Raw genomic sequence first — 16,798 nt, forward strand, 5'->3', positions numbered from 1 at the left:
TGTCAAAATACCCAACAATAAATCGTTTTTATGTCATATAATAAATACAAATACTTTTTAATCTGGACTGCCAAAGTATCACCTTTATCTTGGAATGTTTGAATTCCACAGAGAATGCTCAAGAAATTACACCTAATAATGACTCAATATTCTTTTTGCGATATAATGGCCAACATGTTTTCAAGGGCACTTTCCCTGTCTCACATGGAACTAACGTAGTTGAGATTACAATGGGAAAGAAAGCAGTATATGAAATAAAACTTTGACCAAAACCAACAAAATAATTTAATAAAGTATATTTTGATGTGAAAATTAACTGTGTTCTTATATCAACATTGCATATATATATAACATTATGTCCCATCACGAGCAATATTTGATACTACCATGAGGATTCAAACCTAGAACCTGAGTGATCAAACTAACAATGGGTCAAATATAAGCCAATATTTGATACCACTTTTTTCATTTGAAACCTCGTTCCAAAATTTCAGACATTACGGAAATTTCAAAACGATGTCATTGTTCTCAATGGCAATATTCATAAAGCAAAGATCAACAAAAATTAAATATCAAACGAAATCCTCTAATTTCAATTTGATTAGGATACGAGTATATTAAAAACCTATACCCTGGATTCCCACTGAGATGCTGACATTTCAATTAGTCCATGTGGCCTTTATTAATCCAGTCAAACATATTAAACCACCCAACATATTTGAAGAATTCTCAGCAACGACCAACATGAAAAACAACAATATTTATTATTCACTGATTTGTCTGCAGGCAAATCAAATAAATAAAGACAGCATTAATAATTAGCGTTTTAATCCACAAATGTCCACATGTTATTTTGCTGCTACACTGTACATCCTGTTAGCCCTGTACTATAGCAAAGCTTACGATCTAATACTACCTAGTGAGTCCTGAGATGGTGGGTATGGTGTCAGGGTGGGTTTGGGGGGACGTCAGAGTGGATGAGATGAGCGTGTGTTCAAGTACTAATCGTAAAAGGTTAGTGATCTCCGTTTCACCAAAACATTGTGTCGTGAAAAGCATCAATTTGTTGAAGTTTCCTTTCCATGAACAACACTATAAACAGCAGGCAAAAGAAACATGAAAATGGAATTGGATATAGAAATTATGAACCTTATTGAAAAGCTCTTCGGCTGATAACAGTCGCAAACATGACAAAAATCTCTGTGTTTATTATTTCACAGGTAGATGCAGCATGATATTAAACCAAAATATAAACGACGTACATACTTTGAATATGTCATATATTCAAGCTGAAGTAACAAGTATACAAGATTTGTAACGCAAGTAGGACCAGGTTATCTCTAGAAAGAAGCGCGCACACTGACTTAGCAGCTTAACATGCAGCGTATCTTCCGACCAGCTAAAATCATAACGTTTTACATTTCCTTATACGTGATATCTACACAAGTGTGCTGAAAATTTAAGCACAGGAAAGATCAGTAATAACACAACTATGTCTTATCATTTTAACTCAGTACAGATGCAATTCATATCTAAGCAACTTATTTAAATGTCAAACCTAATCAACATACTCAGTGGGTGTGTTATCTTGACTTTTGTACTTTGTAATCATGTGAACGAAGCCATGTCACCTGACACCACGCACAACAATAACAACCAGGAAGTACAAGGTGGCCAGTCTTACGATTCACTGTGTAGTTCTTGTGGGAAGTCACACGTTAATATTTCACAATACAAACAAAGTTATAACCATACCTTGCATTTTAGCAAAGATTTCGTTTAATTGTTGGATGTTTTTTAGTGGTGAGTACGAGTGGTATTTCAATTTTGTTTGAGCACAAGATCCGGGTTAGAACTGGTCGTAAGAGGCGAGATCGGGGGATCAGGCTCACTGATCAGGTTGGCACATGTCACCGTCTCCCAACTGCTCATGATGTTGATATTACTATAAAATATAGGTAGCTTGAGTTTTTAGCACATACTTTTAATTGTGGGATGTTGTTGGGGGAGATGCGGAAGGTATGTTCTGGTATAGTGTCACCTGCTGAAATTTCAATTCTGAAAATGGCTCTTATATCGGTGCCCTTTTACAAACTATTGTTGTAATCAGCATAAGGTAACATGGAGTTTTAAAGACAAGTCGATCATGGGCTTCATGACGATACACAAGGGTTCACCAGAGTTACGTCCCTTTCAACTTTCCTTATGCAATACCATCTACTGCAGCTTCATGGCTTTTGATATGTCTGTGCGTAGGTGAGCGCTTGCGTGTGCGCGTATGTATGTGTGTTACTTACTTTATTCAGTTAAAAGAACCTCATGCATCCAGAATTGTAGGTTCAGATTAAGTGACAGTATACGAACGTGTCGCCTTTTTGACACTTCAACATTCACTGCAGGTACCACTCCTATAGTTTCGAGTGGTACTTTATGAGCAACTGCCACTATTTAGGAGCAAGCAATAAAGGTGGAATTATACTCCTAATTACCAATACAAAATGTATGTGATACTGACTGTTTTGAAATAAAACAATAATTAACAAGGAGCTAGTCTCCAGTTGACACATCTGTTGACACATATTACCTACTAGTATTAACCGTTCGAAAATGAAACCGGGTATTAAAGTCTTTAAACCCACACATCATACATATTGAAATTAACCCGTACTGGAAACGACGTTGTTCTTCTACTTTCGCTTAATATGATTTTTATTGATATTTTTTCAAGATATTTGACTCGATGTTGTGTACGTGTATTGCTCATAAATGGATGAAGCTAAAGTCAAAAGATATTTTCGCCTTTCCTTCGTGCAACGAGGTTCTTCCGTATACAGTTACATGCACACTAACTGCACGTCAATAAGATGTTACGCCTTTGACGTTCGGGTAGAATCTATCGAATAGCCGTCTGAAGAAGGCAAAACACATTTCTTGTATCAGACCACATTCTTTTTAAAGCGACAAAACGACATATTTAAACCATGTATTGCTCTTCAGATGGCGACTGCCAAGATACTGACAGACCACCACCTCACCTGTGTCATCTGTACTGAGGTGTTCACAGACCCTACCACACTTCAGTGTAATCACACATTCTGTAAGTCCTGTCTGCTGAAATACACCAACACACAGCCTGAAGCAATACAAGCCAAGTCCATCCCATGTCCCTCCTGTAGACAACTGACGAAGGTGACCACCCCTGACAGTCCAGTAGAGGAGTGGGTCAGTCAGCTGAAACCAAGCCACGTCATACAGGGACTGATAGATGACTTTGGACCAGGGGGCAAAGGTAACGAATTGGCACTTGACGTTCAATGATTATTTTTAAATGTTGTGGAAATATGTATAATACGTTTGAGTCAGTTGTGGAACAAAATTTGTGTTTTGTTGTAATTTTTAAATTGAATGAGTTTATACACTCCATGAATAATTTATGGATATTTTGATTTGAGAACACTATTTCAATTTTTCAAGTGTTTGCTTTTCTGTAAACCCGATACATTAACGACATTTATTTTCGACATTGATTACTTCTCAAATACTTCTTGTCTTGAAAATCAACTTTCCAACACCGTCATTTGTATCTAAGTTAATCTACTTGGAGTGCGTCTGATTCTAGGAAATTTCCATGCCCTAATGAATATGTTCCTTTACCCAGAAGAAAATCCAGATTGCTCTTTGTCATTACAGCGGCCCTTGTAAATATCTGCAGTGTTTGCAAAACACAAGGGAAGGCAAGTCCTGCCATCGGTGCCCGTGGTGCTCCGTCTGTGACGAGGTCTTCTGTTATGGATGTCTGAAGATGCACAACATAATGACAATGTTACGTGACCATGAAGTTTTCGGCGTGTCTGATACTACCAAAAGAAAAGCCAAGCAACGCTCCATGTGTAAAATCCACAAAGACAAACAGATCGAGTTGTTCTGTAAGGATTGTAGGATGGCCATTTGTCATACATGCTGCAGTATAAAACACAGGAAATGTGACGATGTTGATACTTTAGATAACATGATCCCTGTTATCAGAGAACACCTGTCAAACCTGAAACTCAAAATGACAACTTCAGAAAAGAGAATTATCTTCAAGAAATCTCAACTTGAAAAAACAGTGTCTAATGCGCAAAGTATAAAAGATGAAATCAGACAATTACGTCAGAAAGTGGTAGAAGTGATTTTAAGGAAGGAGAAACAACTCCTTGTTAAAGTTGATCGGTTTTCCAATAAACAATTACAGGAATTACAAGCAGAAATAAAATCCCAGGAGATTGAGCTGCAGATGTACCAGCAACAGTATCAGTTCACAGTAAATGCTGTCACGTCCAACTGTGAGATGGACATGTATGCCGTCTATGAGTCTGTTGGTGAGGAGTCGACAGACAACAGAGACACGGACAACCGACCCGCACCAGGAAGGGTTGTATTCACTCACGACATGGACAAGCTGAGTAAAGCAGTGGATGAGCTACAGCTAGGGGAGGTTGAAGTTGTCAGTGGTGTGAGTGACCACCAGTCTACCCCTGTTCTACATCACACTATTGACTGTAAGGCAGATGATGACAGTGGGGGTCCTGATTTGTTTGACGTCACAGTATTGACTGTTGATGGTATAAAAATAACAGTAGTTGCAGACTACACTAACAACAGCATCAAAACATATCTAACATCAAAACAAAACACACTAAGTAATCGTCTATACGTTTCCAATTGTCCTCGTCAAATAGCAAAGCTAAATGAGCGTCGGATAGCTGTCAGTGTTCCGGTGAGTCAGGAAATAGTTACAGTGGATGTTACTCCAGATCCTGTATTGCTGTCAACTATCAAAACAACTAAAAGCTACTTCGCTCTAGCCTGTCTGAGTCCTTCACTGCTGGTGGCAGGTACATAAGAACAGTCTCACTCTGTGGACATACTGAACATGACAGGGAGGACACTGAAGTCTATCAACACGGGTGTCATAAAGAATCCAAACTATATCCATGTCACCAGTAATAACAACTTGATAGTCAGTGAAGCATCAGTAAAATCCCTCGTATCTGTGACCAGTGAAGGAGAAGCTGTTTTCACCTACACTCCCACAAGGGACAGAGCTCTGATGTATCAACGGGGTATCACAACAACCAGCACAGGAGATATCCTGCTTGTAGACCGCGACTCCCACAAGGTGATTCAGCTGACAGCGTCAGGGCAGTTTGTCAGAGATGTCCTCACACAACAGGATGGTCTGGAAGATCCTCGTGGTATCTGTCTTGATGGGGACGGGTTTGTGTATGTTACATGTAGGCGATATGTAAAGGTATTCAAATTGAAAAAGTGAGACGTGTTTCAAATATACTCTTCAAAAAAAGTAGGTGATTTGTTTTTCATTTACGATTGATAAAGCTGGGAGATATATCGGAGTAAATCAATGTTGATATGATGATAATGAACATTTTAGAGTGCATCGCCACTTGCGCTTCCTGATGACCATAGTTTGTACAGTAATCGCTGTAAAAGGATGATTGGTATATGATGTGAAATTTGCATGTGTACGATGTTCATTCAGTTGTATGTGATTCCAGCAAACAATTGTATACCAGATGCAAGATGATTGTAAAAAATGATGGTCTACAGTGATTTATCGACTAGCTTTGAAAACCGTCAAAATCCAGAATGACACCCAATGCACGTGTATGGGGCTAATGCGTTGTGCACGTGCATCCCATGCGTTGTGTTTAGGGTTGGTGATCAAGAGAAATGCCTGTGCGTTCGTAAGATGTCTGTCTTTGAAGCTTTTGTTAACTCTTATACTTCCTATCTAAATTTAAAGTTCAGGTTCCCCTGCTTTGTTTTAAGAGTATGTGAACATAATTCGATCACACAACACAATATTTGCTACAGGCCAACGTCGGTACTGTTTATGGCTTTTCATGTCATTCATAAAGTTAGCACATTGACCAAACACTGGATCTCATGTCTTATAGCAAATAGTTTTAATAACAGAGGTGAGACAAACGTTTATGAAGAAAACAGTAACAAATATCCATTATTATCATTTTATTCTTCATTTTTTCAATGTCCAATGTGGCTTAAGTGTGACTCACGAACTGTCTATCCGTAAAATCGAATTTATATGTTTTTCTGCATTTCTATAGGAATGTTTATGTATTATGAATATTCAATAAACATACTGCTAAACCAAACTCACTCAGTAACTCACTCACTCACTCAATTCACAGAAGTACCTCTGTGGCCACCATTTTTCTGAATAACTACAATGCATCTCCCTTATATTGGTTGTACAAGCACTCCCTACCACAGAGCCTAGATCTTGTATGGAAGTCACGAAGACATAAGGGCTAAGATAGCTGTGTGGGACAGGGTGGTGGGGTAACCAAGTGGTTAAAGCATTCACTTGTCACGCCGATTCCCCGCATGGGTACAATGTGCGAAGCCCATTTCTCGAGTTTCCCATGGTGATATTGCTTGAATGCTGCTAAACCCAAAAGTACTCACTCACTCCACAAAAGTACCTCTGTGGCCACCATTCTTCTGAATAACTACAATCCATCTCCTGTATATTCGTTGTTCAAGCACTCCCTACCACAGAGCCTAGAGCTTGTATGGAAGTCACGAAGACATAAGGGCTAAGATCGCAGGGTGGTGGGGTGGGGTTTAAGCGTTCGTTCGCCACGCCGAAGATCAGGGTTCGATTCTCCACGAGTTTACAATATGTTAACCCCATTTCTGGTGTCCCTCACCGTGATATAGCTGGAATATTGCTAAAAGCAGCATAAAACTAAACTCACTCACCTCCGAGGAAAAATGTTACGTTGTACAAAACAAACAGCGCTACGATTTAGTTTTGATAAAAATTAGAGCTTAGATGGCTCTGTGGAACAGCATCAGGTTCCTGGGCAAGGGATCTTGATAGATATTTGAGTTTACCTCTCGCCAAGCAATAGTCCAGTTTTGTAAAAAAAGTCTGAAGATATCCAAACGCGAGTCTGGACCAGACAATCCAGTCATGAACATTACATCTCTGACGTAGTTGAATAGGATGACATTGATCAAACAGGTTAGCAAATCTGACCACACAAAAACTTCCAAGTCTGGCCCATGACATCAGTGAGCAATTTGTATGGGATGACATGCATCAAACAAAGCTGAAAGTCTTACAACACGAAAATATCCTAGTCTGGACCAGACAATCAAGTGATTAACATGACATCAGTACCTTGTATAGGATGACATTCATCAAACTAGTCTGTGAGTTTGACCACACGATCGATCCTACTAGTTGCTTTATACAGTACGCTTGGGAAGCTAGGGACCAACCACGCACTGAAATCATCATAAAAGGTGGTGGGTAGGGTAGACGGGAGGGACGTCAAAGTGGGTAGGACGGGTAGGGTGGACGGGAGGGACGTCAAAGTGGGTAGGACGGGTAGGGTGGACGGGAGGGACGTCAGAGTGGGTAGAACGGGTAGGGTGGACGGGAGGGACGTCAGATTGGGTGGGGCGGGTGGGAGGGGATGGGATGGGAAAGGCTTATCCGAGGGTTCACAAAGACCGTGGTCAAGACTACCAGTTGTTCGACTTCCATTTTGTGGAAAAGCGAAGGCTGAGTGGGTTAGACAGCTGACTTTGTGTGCTGGTGATAAGGTACTGCCTCTGGGGTATTGGGTCCAATCCTGGATAGACCTTAACCCAACAAAACACTAGAATCTGTACTCTACTGAGGAAGTGTAATCCAAAATATAACATGTATGGCAACTCTCTTTCTTACAAAGCACAACATTCGTCTTCATTCAGTTTATTTAGCAAACGGCCTCAGGCGAGCCCTTGAACACAACACACATTTGACGTGAACGTCTCATATAGTGATAACTACAAGTTCGTGCGGGTAGCGACACTTTTATCAGCAGGCAAGAGAAAAGAATCACTTGGAATTCAGAGTGAGTGAGTGATTGACTGCGTTTGGTTTTACGCAGGTTTTAGCAGTATTCTAGCAATATCACGGCGGGGAACACCAGAAATAAGCTTCACATATTCTACCCATTTTGGGAATCGAATCCGGGTATTCGGCGAGACGAGCGAACCATTTCACTACTAGGCAATCCCAACGCCCCATGAAATAACAAACGTTTTGATACAGTCGCAAACAGTTATGGTATCGGTAATTATGGTACCAATCAGAAAGATTATCAGCTGTTAAACAAGGAGGATAAGTTTCTTTGATGTTCAAATGTATTTTGATTTCTAAGAGAAATAGATCCATTCCTTATTTCACAGAGAGATGGATCATGATATCAAACGAAACTATAAACGATAAACATAGTTTGAATATTTTAGATGTACAAACTGGAATAACATACATACAAGTCTTGTTTTCCATGTAGGGCAAGGGTACCTGAAGATAGAAAGGCGCTACACTGACCAGGGATACTCTACAACATAGAGTCTCCCTGCACTGACTAAACAACTCAACGTGCAGTGTTGATAAAATCATAGGGCTTAAAATTTCCTGTTACTTCATACTCACAAAACACACAAGAGTTTTCTCAAGTAAAATTCATTAAAATACCCAGTCAAGTACAGAAAAAAGTATTATAAACCCATATACACTCAAAAACGTAAGCATCGATTCATATTCGAAACAACCAGGTAACACACTCACCAACGATTTGATTTAAAAATAAATTGGAGATATTCAAATTACACATATTTCAGAAAACTGCCTCATCGAAAGACTCATCATATCAGTTATGTTGATTCCAGAGACTTGAAAAGTTATTGTAAACAAGTGTTTGTACTTTGAAACGAGCACATACCCGTCGTCAGTATATCACGTGAACCAAGCGACGTCACGTGACACACACCACAACCAGGAAGTGGAGCGGGGACAGTCTGTCGATTGACGGTGTTGTAATTGTGGTAAGTCTCACGTTAATATGACACGATACAAACATAGATATTACTACCTATAACAGTACCTTGTGTTTTTAGCAAACATTCCTTCTGATTTGGACTGTTATCTGGGGAGTAGGGTAAGGTAACGTTATTTCACTTCAGCACAGGTTAGGACAGAGGTTTCGCTTTAATACAGAAAGTAGACTTGGAATCAACATGGACTAACCTATGTACCAGTGTCGTGTCAGCTGCTGAAATGTCAGTGCTGAAAATGACTACCCATCTCGGTGCCCTTCTATAAAGTGTTTGTGTTATCAACATTCATTAACACGGAGTTTTAAGACAAATCAGTACAGAACATCACGGCTTTGTGGCGATACACTTGATATCGCAGAGTTATGTCCCTTTAAATATGCAATCGTGACAGTTTACAAACGTGTGTGGATGCGTTCCTGAACATTCACTACTTTAAGAACACCCCTATATTTCCTAATAGTACTTTGTGATGTACTTCCACTATTTACAAACAAGCGAAAAAGGTGGGATTTATACAGCATTTTACCAATACAAAATATACATGATACTCGCTGTTTTAGAATAATACAATGAATTAACCCAGAACGGATCTTTGGGTGAACAGGTTCTTTCAGCTGCTGAAGTCCCAGACATCCGTTAGTGACACATGTTACTCATTCTCCGTTAGAAAAATGAAACAGTGTTTAGAAAACCTCGTGCATGTTGAAATTAACCCGTAATGGAAAAGACTTTGTTCTTCTACTTTTGGTTTGAATCCAGTCAAACTATTTTCAATCAGATGATTCAGATCTTTGCTTAAAACAATACCCAGGGTTTAGGTTTTTAAAAAATTAAATCAGGAAAACTTTTTTTGTATCCATCCTCAATAAATGGTCAGTGTATTTTAAAAAGAATATGATTTTTATTCCTATTTTCTCCAGTCATTTCCATCAATGTTGTGTACATAGGTCAAACGACTTTTCCCCCTTTCCAATAGCTATTCGACTGTACATGAAAACCAGATGTTGCACCTTTGCAACAACCCATTTTCCACTGTACTGTTTTCCATGGACAACCCAGGCTTCACGTAAACGGGGGGCGGTGGGGTAGCCTAATGGTTAAAGCGTTGGCTCGTCACGCCGAAGACCCGGGTTCGAATCCCCACATGGGTACAATGTGTGAAGCCCATTTCTGGTGTCCCCCGCCGTGATGTTGCTGGAATATTGCTAAAAGCGGCGTAAAACCAAAATCAGTCAGTCAGTCAGTCACGTAAACGGTTAGTTTATGGTATTCCCCACCTTTGATAAATGCAACATTTTGAATATGACAATATAGAGTCTTTCTCCGCATATTTAGAATCAGATAATAATGATAATATTTCTATTCTTGTCATAAATGTCTATTTCAAGCGGCTCCCCGACTGAAGCTAACGTAGCGATCTCGAATAAGCTTGTTTTACTCCTGATATAACGCGAGTGATGACCACACGGTGCTTCTGTTGACTTTTACAACAAAGTACGTCCAGAGTGAAGTTTTAATGCTTATCTCTTTACATTTAGTGAGAAACGTGGCAAAATGTAGACTGTACGATCTGATGTACGCTGCAGGAAATACATATGGCACTGTAGGGAGAGTTACTGATGGCGACTTTCCACTGTTACCACTGTGTTCTTGTTTCAGACTGTTAGACTATTATTTGTCATCTTATTGTCGCTCATCCACAGATGTTTTAAAGGTCCGACAACGAATTGTGGATGGTAGCATTTCTATTATAAGTGTTCATGACTTTCTGAATTCGAAAGGGCTATCGAAATTGTATTTCCTTTTTATGTGGAGTGAAGGGCAGATAATCTTTTGCTGAGAAATAACCAAAAAATAATCCAAACATTGAAAACCATCGTTAACGTATCATCAGTTATACAACTAAAGTTATGTACGTCACTTCATTTAACATAAGATGTATATAATTCTATCGCAAATTTTATGAACATCAATATTATGAAACCATTATTTGCTATTCATGATTCGTTAACTACAACTGGCAAGTTAAACATAGCAATCAAGTACACAATACACCTAGGCCAAACTTCCTCAAGTCCGGGCACCTCTGACGTAATAATCATTTCAAATACATGTATCATATTTCATATCTTTCGTTCTTAGTGTTTATTTATAATATTTCTATACCTTTTGAATATTTTTGTTCAATAATCATAATTTACGCGTTAGCGATTTACAACGAAACTTATATTTGATGTAAAGTAATGTTTTGCGCAACGTTCTATAATATAAGTCTCAAACGTTTTGCATTTCTACGCTAACAAAAGATAGAATAAATCTATAATATCATAATCAATCAAGTGAGTATTTTTAATAGGACTGAGGCCCATTTCAATTACATGTGAAAATTACTTTTCTAAATAATGCCTCAGAAAAATAGGGATATTTTTAAGAAAGACAACAAACTTGTAAGCACCTAGCACCTTGGTCTTTTAAAATAATTGTGACTTTGAATGCCCTAATGACCATGCTTTAGTCACTGAATTTAATTGTTATTAGAAATCTTCGAGTGTGTCTTCATTGTCTAATATTCTATGTGTGATTGACACCAAGAATCATTTCAACGAATATTATAATTCTAATGATGAATGTACGAACAACGGATCGAACCTGCGAAATGATCCAAAACATGTACACTCCAAATAGATATTCTGGGTTATCGGTGTAAAAATCTGCATGGAGGTCAGAATCGAGAAATTTACGTCATTTTTAATATTTTGGTACAATGTGACATGATCATTGGTTGTTAATTATAAGATAGTCTGTAAAATATTCTCTGTTCAAACGCTGCCCGAACGTCGATGACAGTAAAACTCAACTTATATATGCACTGCAGCGACACGAACATAGAGCAGACGACTGTTTACTTGAGCTGTCAGAGATAAATGATATGTATCAATGTATATGTGCAGGTGTTCATTGTTCATTGTGTACGTTGTTCTCATAATAATGTAGCGATGGTCGCGATTTAAAGGTTTTATTACATGTATGGCACCTGTACATTCTACCGTTGTAGAATATGAATTAAAGCCACAAGAGTTATCCCCCTTTCACATCAGCGGCACTGAAGAATGTAGAATATCTTTCGTGCAAGGAGCTGTCGTCTTCTGTCGTCAGTTATATTATCACTGCGCATGTCTTATTCAGATATTACGCCTTTTAATGTCGGGATGTTGCTTACATTTAAACGTTTCAAGAAGGCAAAACAGTTTTGTTGTTTTAGACCATATTCTCTTTAAAACTGCAAAAGCCGCGTTCATATATATTTAAACCGTATATTCCTCTTCAGATAATGGCGGCTGCCAAAATATTGACAGACAACCACCTTACCTGTGTCATCTGTACTGAGGTGTTCACAGACCCTGCCACACTTCAGTGTAATCACACATTCTGTAAGTCCTGTCTGCTGAAATACACCAACACACAGCCTGAAGCAATACAAGCCAAGTCCATCCCATGTCCCTCCTGTAGACAACTGACGAAGGTGACCACCTCTGACAGTCCAGTAGAGGAGTGGTTCAGTCAGCTGAAACCAAGCCACGTCATACAGGGGCTGATGGACGACTTTGGACCAGGGAGCAAAGGTAACGAATTGACACTTGACGTTCAATGATTATTTTTTTAAATGTTGTGGAAATATGTAAAATTGTGTTTTGTTGTAATTTTAAGATTGAATGAATATATACACTCAATGAATGATTTATGAAATATTTCATTTGACACTATTTAAATATTTCTGGTGTTTGGTATCTTGTCAATTCATTACATTAGTCGACTTTTATTATGGACATTTGCATTGATTCTTCTCAAATACTTATTGTCTTGAAATTCAATTAAACACTATCATTTGTCTCTAAGTTAATTATTGTACAATGTAACTGATTCTAGGAAATTTCAATACACTTATATATGTGTTCCATTATCCAGAACAAAAACAGCTTGTTCTTTGCCATTACAGCGGCCCTTGTAAATATCTGCAGTGTTTGCAAAACACAAGGGAAGACAACTCCTGCCACCTCGTGGTGTTCCGTCTGTGACGAGGTCTTCTGTGATGGATGTCTGAAGATGCACAACATGATGACGATGTTACGTGACCATGAAGTTGTGGGCGTGTCTGATACCACAAAAAGAAAAGCCAAGCAACGCTTCATGTGTAAAATCCACAAAGACGAACAGATCGAGTTGTTCTGTAAGGATTGTAGGGTGGCCATTTGTCATATATGCTGCAGTATAAAACACAGGAAATGTGACGATGTTGATACTTTAGATAACATGACCCCTGTAATCAGAGAACACCTGTCAAATCAAAACCAAGAACTGAAAATCAAAATGACAACTTCAGAAAACAGAATAATTTTCAGGAAATCTCAAATTGAAGAAATAGAGTCCAATGCGCAAAGTATAAAAGATGAAATCAGACAATTACGTAAGAAAGTGGTAGAAATTATTTTACGGAAGGAGAAACAACTCCTTGATAAAGTCGACCGATCTTCCGATGAACAATTACAGGAATTACAAGCAGAAATAAAATCCCAGGAGATTGAGCTGCAGATGTACCAGCAACAGTATGAGTTCACAGCCAATGCTGTGACGTCCAACTGTGAGATGGACATGTATGCCGTCTATGAGTCAGTGGGTGAGTTGACAGACAACAGACACACGGACAACCGACCAGCACCAGGAAGGGTTGTATTCACTCACGACATGGACAAGCTGAGTAAAGCAGTGGATGAACTACAGCTAGGGAAGGTTGACGTTGTCGGTGGTGTGAGTGACCACCAGTCTACCCCTGTTCTACATCACACTATTGACTGTAAGGCAGATAATGACAATGACGATCCTTATTTGTATGACGTCACAGTGTTGACTGTTGATGGTATAAAAGTAACAGTAGTTGCAGATATCACTAACAAATGCATCAAAACATATCAAACATCAAAATCAAACACACTAAGTAATCATCTACTACTTTCCTTTTGTCCTCATCAAATAGCAAAGCTAAGTGAGAGTCGGATAGCTGTCTGTGTTCCGGGCAGTCGGGAAATAGTTACAGTGGATGTTACTCCAGATCCTGTATTGTTGTCAACTATCAAAACAGCTAAACAGTACTACGCTCTAGCCTGTCTGAGTCCTTCACAGCTGGTGGCAGGTACAAATAGACAGTCTCACTCTGTGGACATACTGGACATGACAGGGAAGATACTGAAGTCTATCAACACGGGTGTCATAGAGAATCCGGACTATATCCATGTCACCAGTAAAAACAACTTGATAGTCAGTGAAGAATCAGTAAATTCCCTCGTATCTGTGACCAGTGAAGGAGAAGCTGTTTTCACCTACACTCCCACAGGGGGCAGAGCTTTGAAAAGGCCACAGGGTATCACAACAACCAGCACAGGAGATATCCTGCTTGTAGACTGCAACTCCCACAAGGTGATTCAGCTGACAGAGTCAGGGCAGTTTGTCAGAGATGTCCTCACACAACAGGATGGTCTGGAAGATCCTCGTGGTATGTGTCTTGATGGGGACGGGTTTGTGTATGTTACATGTAGGCGATATGTCAAGGTATTCAAATTGAAAAAGTGAGACGTGTTTCAAATATACTCTTATAAAAAGTAGGTGGATTTTATTTTTCATTTACGATTGATAAAGCTGGGAGATATATCGGAGTAAATCAATGTTGATATGATGATAATGAACATTTTAGTGTGCATCGCCACTTGCGCTTCCTGATGACCATAGTTTGTACAGTAATCCCTCTAAAAGGATGATTGGTGTATGATGTGAAATTTGCATGTGTATGCGATTTGCATTCAGTTGTATGTGATTCCAGCAAACAACTGTATAACAGATGCAAGATGATTGTCAAAAACGATGGTCTACAGTGATTTATCGACTAGCTTTGAAAACCGTCAAAATCCAGAATGACACCCGATGCACGTGTATGGGGCTACTGCGTTGTGCACGCATCCCATAATTGTATGTTTAGGGTTGGTGATCAAGAGAAATGGCTGTGCGTTCATAAGATGTCGGTCTTTGAAGCTTTTCTTGACTCTTGTACTTCCTATCTAAATTTAAAGTTCAGGTTCCCCTGCTTTTTTTAAGAGTATGTGAACATAATTCGATCACACAACACAATATCTGTTACAGGCCAACTTCTGGTACTGTTTATGGCTTTTCATGTCATTCATAAAGTTAGCACATTGACCAAACACTGGATCTCATGTCTTATAGCAAATAGTTTTAATCACAGATGGGTGAGACAAACGTTGATGAAGAAAACAGTAACAAATATCCATTATTATCATTTTATTCTTCATTTTTTCAATGTCCAATGTGGTTTAAGTGACTCACGAACTGTCTATCCGTAAAATCGAATTTATATGTTTTTCTGCATTTCTATAGGAATGTTTATGTATTATGAATATTCAATAAATATACTGCTAAAACTCACTCAGTAACTCACTCACTCACTCCACAGAAGTACCTCTGTGGCCGCCATTTTTCTGAATAACTACAATCCATCTCCTGTATATTAGTTGTACAAGTACTCCCTACCACAGAGCCTAGATCTTGTATGGAAGTCACGAAGACATAAGGGCTTAAGATCGCTGTGTCGGACAAGGTGGTGGGGTAGCCTAGCAATTTAAGCTGTTCGTTCGCCATGCCGAAGATAATGGTTCGATTCTCCACGAAGTTTACAATATGTTAACCCCATTTCTGGTGTCCCACACGTGATATTGCTGGAATATTGGTAAAAGCGGCATAAAACTAAACTCACTCACCTCCGAGGAACAATTTGACATTTTACAATACAAATATAGCGCTACAATTTAATTTTGATAAAAATTAGAGCTTAGATGGCTCTGTGGAACAGCATCAGGTTCCTGGCCAAGGGACCTTGAAAGAAATATTTTGCTGAGCACGAATATTTTCTTAATTAAGTCTTAAGAGTTAAAACAAAACATAGAGTTATTTTCATGATCCCAGAGCCTGGTTGTGATGTAGACAAGAATTAGGACCAATTCTAACCAGGAACTCTCTGTGTGTGAAAAGTTGAGAGAAAACAAAGACTGACTGACTGAATGAGTTTGGTTTTACGCCGCTTTTAGCAATATTCCAGCAACATCACGGCCGGGGACACCAGAAATGGGCTTCACACATTGTACCCATGGAGAAACCAAAGAAGTATTTCTCAGGCACTTGTCACTTCGACCAGACAATCCACTGATGAACATTACATCACTGACATATTTGAATAGGATGACATTGATCAGACAAGTCTGACCACACAAAGTCTGGCCCATATCATCAGTGAGCAATTTGTATAGGATGTCATATATGCATCAAACAAAGCTGAAAGTCTGACAAAACGGAAATTTCCGAGTCTCGACCAGACAATCAAGTGATTAACATGACATCAGTACCTTGTATCGGACTGACATTCATCTAATTATAACTAGTCTGTGACTCTGGCCACACCATCCTACCAGTTGCTTTAAACAACAAGCATGGGAAGCTCGCGGATCAACCACACGTTGAAATCATGATACAGGATGGTAGGGTAGTCTAGTGATTAAAGCATTCGCTTGTCACGCCAAGGACCCAGGTTCAATTCATGTATACAATGTCTTGAAGCCTATATCTGGTGTCCTCTGCCATGATATCACTGGAATATTGCTAAAGCGTAAAACCAAACTCACTCACTCACTCAAATCATGATATCAGTAATTGATACAGGACAATCTGTTAAGTTCAAATTGTTTATTGTGTGATATTTTTCTACAGCTTTGTACATATTATGTTTAAGGTATTATTTTCAATTGTGACACAA

General features: G+C 39.0%; 3 protein-coding genes across 3 annotated transcripts; all 3 read left to right on the forward strand.

The window, feature by feature from the left end:
- The first annotated feature begins 1,662 nt into the window (after nt 1-1,662).
- Nucleotides 1,663-3,825, forward strand: LOC124266564 (E3 ubiquitin-protein ligase TRIM13-like). The gene is made up of 3 exons (XM_046701381.1): nt 1,663-1,703; nt 2,998-3,289; nt 3,691-3,825. The coding sequence occupies exons 2-3, from the start codon at nt 2,998-3,000 to the stop codon at nt 3,798-3,800; spliced, it is 402 nt and encodes a 133-aa protein (XP_046557337.1). The 5' UTR covers nt 1,663-1,703; the 3' UTR covers nt 3,801-3,825.
- LOC124266566 lies at nt 3,821-5,073 on the forward strand. Its single transcript, XM_046701383.1, has one exon. It carries the CDS (start codon nt 3,821-3,823, stop codon nt 4,883-4,885), a length of 1,065 nt encoding a protein of 354 aa, XP_046557339.1. The 3' UTR covers nt 4,886-5,073.
- Nucleotides 4,916-15,417, forward strand: LOC124266567 (E3 ubiquitin-protein ligase TRIM71-like). Its single transcript, XM_046701384.1, has 4 exons — nt 4,916-5,311; nt 8,839-8,913; nt 12,254-12,548; nt 12,923-15,417. The coding sequence occupies exons 1-4, from the start codon at nt 4,916-4,918 to the stop codon at nt 14,548-14,550; spliced, it is 2,394 nt and encodes a 797-aa protein (XP_046557340.1). The 3' UTR covers nt 14,551-15,417.
- Nucleotides 15,418-16,798: the final 1,381 nt, after the last annotated feature.

The sequence above is a fragment of the Haliotis rubra genome, unplaced genomic scaffold, assembly GCF_003918875.1.
Source record: "Haliotis rubra isolate DU_JTF1 unplaced genomic scaffold, ASM391887v1 Scf1265, whole genome shotgun sequence".
Classification (NCBI taxonomy): domain Eukaryota; kingdom Metazoa; phylum Mollusca; class Gastropoda; order Lepetellida; family Haliotidae; genus Haliotis; species Haliotis rubra.